The 7,948-nt window shown below is 41.0% G+C and overlaps 1 protein-coding gene across 1 annotated transcript in view; it reads left to right on the top strand.

The window, feature by feature from the left end:
- The first annotated feature begins 2,172 nt into the window (after positions 1-2,172).
- Positions 2,173-7,948, top strand: part of GABBR2 (gamma-aminobutyric acid type B receptor subunit 2) — a 1,005,342-nt gene continuing 999,566 nt past the window's right edge. Inside the window, exon 1 of the mRNA XM_075585987.1 lies at positions 2,173-3,571. Within this exon, the coding sequence (XP_075442102.1) occupies positions 3,188-3,571 (384 nt within the window). The 5' untranslated portion in view covers positions 2,173-3,187. The remainder of the gene's footprint in view (positions 3,572-7,948) is intronic.

Raw genomic sequence — 7,948 nt, 5'->3', positions numbered from 1 at the left:
AGTGTAAAAGCCCTGAGAAAATCTGTGGATCATCTACTGGTGAATACAAATCATCTCCAAGCTATTTGTGTCTCCCGATTTTCTTCTGTTCTGATTAAAAATGTGAAAAATGTCTTCAAAGTTGCTGAAGGAGCAATCCTGCATTCCTTTTAAAATATATATATTCTTTTAACATTTGGCTGTGTGAGGGTATAAAAATGGTGGCTTAAATGACCTGCATTATAGGGGCTAACAGGAAGCTGTTATATCATCCCTTCCTATTGACCCACTTGTGTTTTCAATCATTTCTTTTCAATTGAACTTTTGACGATTTTTTTCCACAAAATTTTTAATTGTTTGAAAGTTTTCCAATTTCATCAGCATTTTTGTAAAAATATGCAATATGTAATAGGTCATATTACCTGTATTTAGGGCCATGTGACCTGAATTTTGACTTTAATGCTTGATTAACTCCGTTTCCCCTTTTTTCACGAGCTTCAGTGAAAATTTTCCAGAACTGGTGTACTGTGGATCAAAAATGGAAGCCTCAGACATACATTCAACATTAAAAAATATGTACATATATATGTATATGTATATATATATTCTCGGGACATTATTGACTCTCCTCTTTCCATTTTATGTTGTGTCCTGCCAGGTATTGTATCTACTTGTAGTTTTTATATTTTGGGCTATACAACAAAATTGGCTTGTTCATTTTCTATAGAAAATACTGTCTCTGCTGCCTGATTCCATGCTTTTAATATGAGTTTTCAAGAATTTTAGACAATTAAAAGAGTATTTTGAGTATTACAAAAGCCCTTTGCATACCTTTTGTTTTAAAAAAAATGTTTTGTAAGGACTGTAACTTTAACATGCATCTACAGACATGCATATAGAAGTATACTTAAATAAGCATTTCAGTTTTATCAGGGGAGTGATTTTCAATAAGTGTCAAGGAGCTATACTGTAGGCATGCATTTACAGTATACAAAATAGTTGTCTTGACTAGGTGGAGAATTAATCAATTTTTATATTGAAACATATTGCTAGTTAATGCTTGCATCTTTTGTGACAAAAATGATCTATTTGTGAGATATGAAAGGATCTCATTGTCACTACAAGCTGAACAACTTGTTATTGTATTGTATTGTATTGTATGTCTTTATTTATAAAGCGCCATTAGTGTACATAGCGCTTCACAGTAATACATGTGGTTATTGTAAATATTAATTGAGGAATCACTTTTTTATATACAGAGTACCTCTCTCTGCTCCAAGAGAGACAGAAATAAATTTTTCACACCAAGTGAATTTTTGCAAACATCGCAAGTTTCGCAAAAAGAAATTGGGGGGGGGGGGGTGGGAAGGGTGAAAAGATAGACAAACAAAATGGATGTGCATACTGCATGTTTGCAAACACTTTTGCAAATATGCAGAAATCATAAAATTGATGCAAGTATTTCAACGAAGCAAACTCGGAGACATTTGTACAAAACTGGTGGTAGACACATTAATAATAATAATAATAATAATAATAATAATAATAATAATAATAATAATACATATGGATATATAGTGTGTGTATATATAAATAACACTGTATACATACTGTACATTCCCCTGTATACAGTATGTGCAGTGCAGGCATTCCCTTTAGACCACACTACTGTGTTCTGGTGAGGAGCTGCCTGTTTTAGAGACAAAGCTGTGTATTAGAAGTGAGGGAAGAAGTAAGGGAATTCGGAGCAAAACCGTGCGTGGTCTGATAGTAATACTGACAAAGCCATTGCAAGAATGCATGTGATGCAGGGAAAATATTGTATGCTTGTATATGCACCTAGTGTCAATCTATCTGCCTTTGGTGCATACAAAGAAGACGCAAGAATGAATGTGTGAGAAGCAAAGACTCTGGAATAATGAAATTAAATGATATATACTTAATACTAGGCGTGTGCCCGGTCCTCTCCATCCTATATTTAAATCAATCAAAGGCATCGAAAGAATACAATGTGTTTCCTCTTGTGCCAAAATGTAAAAAAATACAGATGTCCATTTAGTTCATATTATTCTCCTTTTCATCACCCATCATTCCTGTTATATCATCTCCAAACGATCAACCACGCATGCTTTGTATCCTATCGGTTATTTGATGACTGATCCCTCTCCCGGTGTCTTCCCTGTCTGTACACAACGCACGACATTGAGCTTGCAAAACCTGTGCATTGACCACCGTCCCCAAATAACAACAATAACAACAACCTTCACGAGGCATCAGCACCACCGCTTGGCTGGCGAGTCTGGGAAGGAATTAGTGACCCCTCATCCTCACGGGAACTCTTTGTGTTGCAAGAGATCAGAAAGCCCACAGTGCCCGCAGCACCGGACCGCAGCGCCTACTTCAGGGCAATGCAGCAGTTTGCCCTCCAGCAAAACCCAGCTTAAATAATGTTCTTGGCTGGACATCTCTTCTTCCACTTGTAAGCCTGCAGTATCTCCCCCTTTCCCCCACTATCTGAAATAAATGTTTCCCCTAACAGTGCTGGTGGCAGTATTCCCCTCTAAGAGAGGTGCACTTGCTGGGGGTAGTGATGACTGAAAGATGCAAGTCTGCAATGTGCTGCTTCCAAAAGAGAAGGAGATGTGAGTAGAGGTGAAAAAATATCGAGATCACATCAAGCCATCGCCCTGCCATGCAACGAAGGACCTTTCATTTCAACAGCACACCTTTCTGCTCCTCCTCACCCCCCCTCAATCTTGCACTGGTGCTACTGCTGGCGGTGTTACAATTGGGAGCTGTGAAGGAGGAGGCGCCATTGACAGAAGGATTGTCAGGGGTGTGTGTATGAAGGGAGGAGGGAAGACCCTGATCCTCGAAGGAAAACAAATAGGGGAAGAGAGGAAGAAGTGTCTCGGAGGCGAACACATTGGATACCTGCTATGTTTTACTTTCCTTGCATCGCCTTGCCCCCTGCACACATGCAAATGCCATGCAGCAGATCTAAATGATACACAGCTACACATCACCTGTTCCAAGGGGAGAATTGCTGGGGCGTTCCTGCCCCCCTCATTGCCTTCCTGTGTGTGGTGTGAGCGTGTTATATCTCCCTCCCTCTCTCTCTCTCTTTCCCTGGCCCCCCTATGCTTCCTTGGTCTCCCTGAGATGAGAAGGCGGACCTGCTCCATCTCCCCTGCAGTCAGAGACAGGAATGGCTCCGTCCCCGAGGAGGCTTTGGAGAAGATCACTTTGCGCTCTCCGTGGTGCTGAAACCGCAGGAGCTGCTGCTGCTGCTACCGGGGTTTTTACCAAACCTGTCATTCAGATGCCACTGCTGCCTCCGCAATGTTTGCTGCTGGTGTTGGGTTTGGGATTGGGACCTGGTTTGGTTGGTGGATCCAGGGGGACGACAATCGAGCAGCCCAACAACGGCACCTCGCTGTCCATCATGGGCTTGATGCCCCTTAGTGAGACGGTGGCCAAGGGAAGTATCGGAAGGGGCATTCTGCCCGCAGTGCAACTGGCTATTGATCAGATCCGCAATGAATCCCTGCTGCAACCCTACTTCCTGGACCTCAGGCTCTATGACACGGCGGTAAGAGGTTCACCCACTGCCCAACCATATCTAGTTGCCAAGATGGGAAGGCAGCATGGGGACAGGGTTTTCTAGGGATGGGGTTATCAAGATAGGGATGGGGTGGGGTGGCTGGGGATCAACCTACTTGTTAATGGAAGGGCTATTTATTGAATCCCTTTGATTGTTGACTGCAACGGCATGCACCTCCAGATTAGGAGGACGGCAGATTAGGGAAACCCAATTAGAGTCGACATGGAATTAGTTTTGGGTAACCCCAACAGCCTTCTGCACTATATATGGTTTTAATTTAGATGATTACACCGTATGATAGCAACAAGGCACAATTGCTTAAATAGGAGCAAGTGCAGAGATGGGGAGAGTACAGAAATGCAGCACAGCTCTTCTGTATTAGCTCACGGCACCATGATGCTGCATAGGTGCAATGCTTACCTTTCCTGTAGGATTTTTACTGTTAGAGAATGGTATGTATCTGAATTGTCTTGGAACTCAATTTGACGAGCCTAAAAATCGTTTCTACCACATTCAGCCCCTGATCTATACGTGTAGTATGTTTAATTTTGTCTTTAGAGGGAATGTCTGCAATTTACAGTAGTTGCCTATGCCCCCCCCCCCCCCCCGCCTCCTTAAATGGCTCTAGTTCAGCTGACTGAGCAACAGATGCACTTAAAATGTCTATTATTTCTAGCTTTAGGCAAGCAGTTTTTCAACCATTGTTTCCTTTAAAAGAAGAATTAAAGAAGAATTAAATGAAGCATTGTGATGTAAGTGGAAGTGGTATATATCTGATTGGGACTGAAAACGAGATCCCGAGGGTCAGAATGATTCTGATTGTCCATTGCAGTCTGTATACTGCACATAAGGAAATATGTCCTTCTAGAGGTACATCTACGTGGTGAATGCTAATCAGGAATGCCGAGACTGTGCCACACTGATCTAATTTATTGCTGCACATTTATTTGGTAAATTGACAGTTTTTACCTAAAGTTACACCCAACTTAATGTTGCTCAAGTGATTAAGATTAACCATTTGGTACATGACAGCAGGATCAAATTCCAACCACATTTTGTGCAGAATACTGTATGTTTGGCTATGTATTTGTTTACTGTTAAAATACGATATGCTTGGCTATACAAAAAGTACAAACCCCTCTATTGTTCACCAAAAACACAACTTCGTAATTGGCATCAGATCCAACATTATGCTTATTTGTCTAGAAATATACATAGTGTACTGAAAGGTTGCAACCTTTTGATATTTGATGAAAAGCTCTTTAGAAAGCTTAGGGAATACTATATTGTACTGTATCTTTGCCAATCTGGTTTTACTCGACTACGTGTATTCTCAATGTCACAAACATGTAATGTATTAGATATGCTCACAGTATAATGGTAAAGTTATCAGTTCTTTTGTAGGATTAGATTGGGTTTCTCAAGCTTTAAAACATTCCTGTCACGATTGCAGTGCATTTGAACGTGTTTGAGAAGACCCTGTTGATAGAGCAACCGCCTGAAGATGGCAGTCATTTCATGTTGAGGAGCTGTTGAAACCATTTCCAAGGCAACCTATGGAATAAGCAGCTTGGTGCTGCTGAACTGCAACTTCCCCCTTGTAATTACTATAGGATTTAAAAAAAATCAGATAATAAACATATTTACATTTCCCCTTTCCTTAACACAGATTAATATTACCGATGATTTTTCTATATGAGTATAAGAAAAATATGTATTAAAAGTGTAGGAAAAGGAACATCATTAAGGTAGTGCAGAACAATATATTTAATGCATACATGGAAAATAAATTGCTCAATTCCTATGATGCAATCCTTGCATAACTCAAGTTATTATGTAGCATGTAACAGCATAATATTAATGTACAGTCTGTTTGCATTGCACAAGGCATGAAGGTGTCTCTGAAAATATCTTATCAATGTAACATTCTCTCTATAGGTTAATATAAATGCGTTGATTAAATATTTTAAATAAACGGATGTAGCAGACATTATTGCACTCGCTGACACAAGATAATATAAATGAAGAGGTTTGTTTTTGTGAATGATATGTTTCCAATATAACTACTACTGCTGTACATTGCATGCCAACTATGATTAATTCAGCAATTTTGAACATTTTCCCCTTTCCTTTCCGATAATTTAAACTATGATTGCCAGAAGAGGGAATTCAGATAATGATAATTCCTGTCACAATACAGTTAAATCAAGAGGAATATTCCTTTTGCAGTGCATTGTTTAAATACATTGTATGCTAATTATGTTTTACTACATATTTAGCTTTTAATATCAACAGGTTTAGAATGCTATACAGTGTTTATGTTCTAATTTGTACACCATTATTTTTGGCTTTAAGAGAAACTTACCACACCTCAGTTGACTTAAAACTCATTTGTACCTGTGAATTATTACAGACTGCCAAACAACTTGCTAATGAGATTGATTTTAGGAAGTAATGGATGTCATTTAGCTCTTACTAACTGTGGGATATTACCACAAAAATCTGAAAAAGAAAATACATTAAATCTTCCAAATGTGTGCTTTAAAATGTATTTAATATGATATGTATTGGTGAGATGAGATCAGTGATAATAATTAATTCATCAAAATATTCTGTCTTAAATACTAACATGTTAATGCCCTGAAATAAATGGAATACACATTATAGCTAAGGCCCCACTGCACGCGCCCGCACGGCCGCCTTGCTTGCCGGCGGCTCACGCAATTCACTGCAACGCGAACTGCGGTCTGCAGTGATTTTTTTCCGGCGCGGGGGGGGGGGGGCGGGGTGGCGTGGCCAAAACGGGTGGGGGGCGCGGCCATGACATGAGGGGGCGGGCCGCCCCACAGCGCAACACTGCAGCCGCCCCTCAGCCCCTCAGCACCCTCAGCCCCATGGCACCCTCGGCCCCCTCAGACCCTCGGCACCCTCACACACACACAGGCACCCTCACACGCTCACAGGCACTCACACACACACAGGCACCCTTACACACACACAGGCACCCTCACACACTCATAGGCTCACAGGCACTCACACACACACAGGCACTCACACACACACATACACACGGGGGGTGAATCAGAGGGGGATCAGAGCAGGAGGGGACTCGGAAGGGGATCGGAACAGAGTGGGGAAATCGGAGCAGGGGAGTGAATGGAACGAGGGGGGAATCAGAAGGGGGAAATCGGAACGGAAGGGTGAATGGAACGGGGGGATCGGAGCAGGGGGGGGATCGGATTGGCTTCTGGGATCCAATCCGTGATTGGTTCCCTTGCATGCCACGTGACGCAGCACTCGCCGAAATCACAAGCTCCTTGTATTGTAGCTCCAGCTGGCTGATGCTTCACAGCACGCAGTCAGCCACGCCGGAAGGAGCCAGCAGGGACCACAAAAACAGAAGCAAGCAGCTGGTGGTCCGCAGTCGCGCGCGCCGCCGGCCACAGCGGGACCAAAGCCTTACTCACAAGTGCTACAGCCATGTATAGTCAGTCATTAGTACAATGGAATCCATGATTTGTTTTGTAATTGAAGGATTACAATAGACCCCTTAAGTGCTGGAGAGTTTTGCACATCTTGCAATGCATTGATGGTCCATTTGCTATTTTTTCTTTTTGAACTTATTTTTTCAACACATAATTTCTAGGGTCTTATTACGAATTGATTTGTACTGTATGTGTTGATATTACCATTACATTTACTGTAATGAGCAAAGTTTATCATAACATATAGATTATTGTTTTTAAACCTGCAGTTCAAGCAATATCCTACGTGTGTTTTTTTTTAATAAATCAGTTCTGTACTATGAGAAAATACTTGTAGCATTTTATTTAAACATTTTTTAAGACATTTTAATGTATTCTAATGTAGGAAGCCTTTTTGTTTCTATAGAAACCAGTTACAAAGTCACATTCCCTTCCTGTTCTGAGACTGGCTCTGACTCTTGAGCACTGCCCACCCTCTCTAGCAGTGCACCAATTGTATCTAGTAACTGCCTGGTCACATGATCTTCCACACATAACTTTGCATTGTGGGTACAGTTTTGCAGCAATAACTGAATTAAATAACCCCAAGCAAAGCTATTGATTACAGGAAAACAGATCGATCTGCAACTTAGCTAATAACTTGCCAGTGTGCAGATTGTATTGATGCACAAATTGGAAACATAATGGCAGCTTCAACTGCAGCTTTAAACTATAGCCTCTTTTATCTTGTAGTGTGGAGGATCCCAGAATAAGAAATAACTGCACCTGTATTCTTTCATTTTCATATACTGTATTAAAATTATTTCCAGTTCAATGCCAAGCAGTGTACATATTTACATATGAGCAATTTGCAAACGACACAGAAGAAATACAAGAAAAG

The sequence above is a fragment of the Ascaphus truei genome, chromosome 2, assembly GCF_040206685.1.
Source record: "Ascaphus truei isolate aAscTru1 chromosome 2, aAscTru1.hap1, whole genome shotgun sequence".
NCBI classification, from domain to species: Eukaryota; Metazoa; Chordata; class Amphibia; order Anura; family Ascaphidae; genus Ascaphus; species Ascaphus truei.
This window is presented reverse-complemented; position numbering and strand designations above follow the sequence as displayed.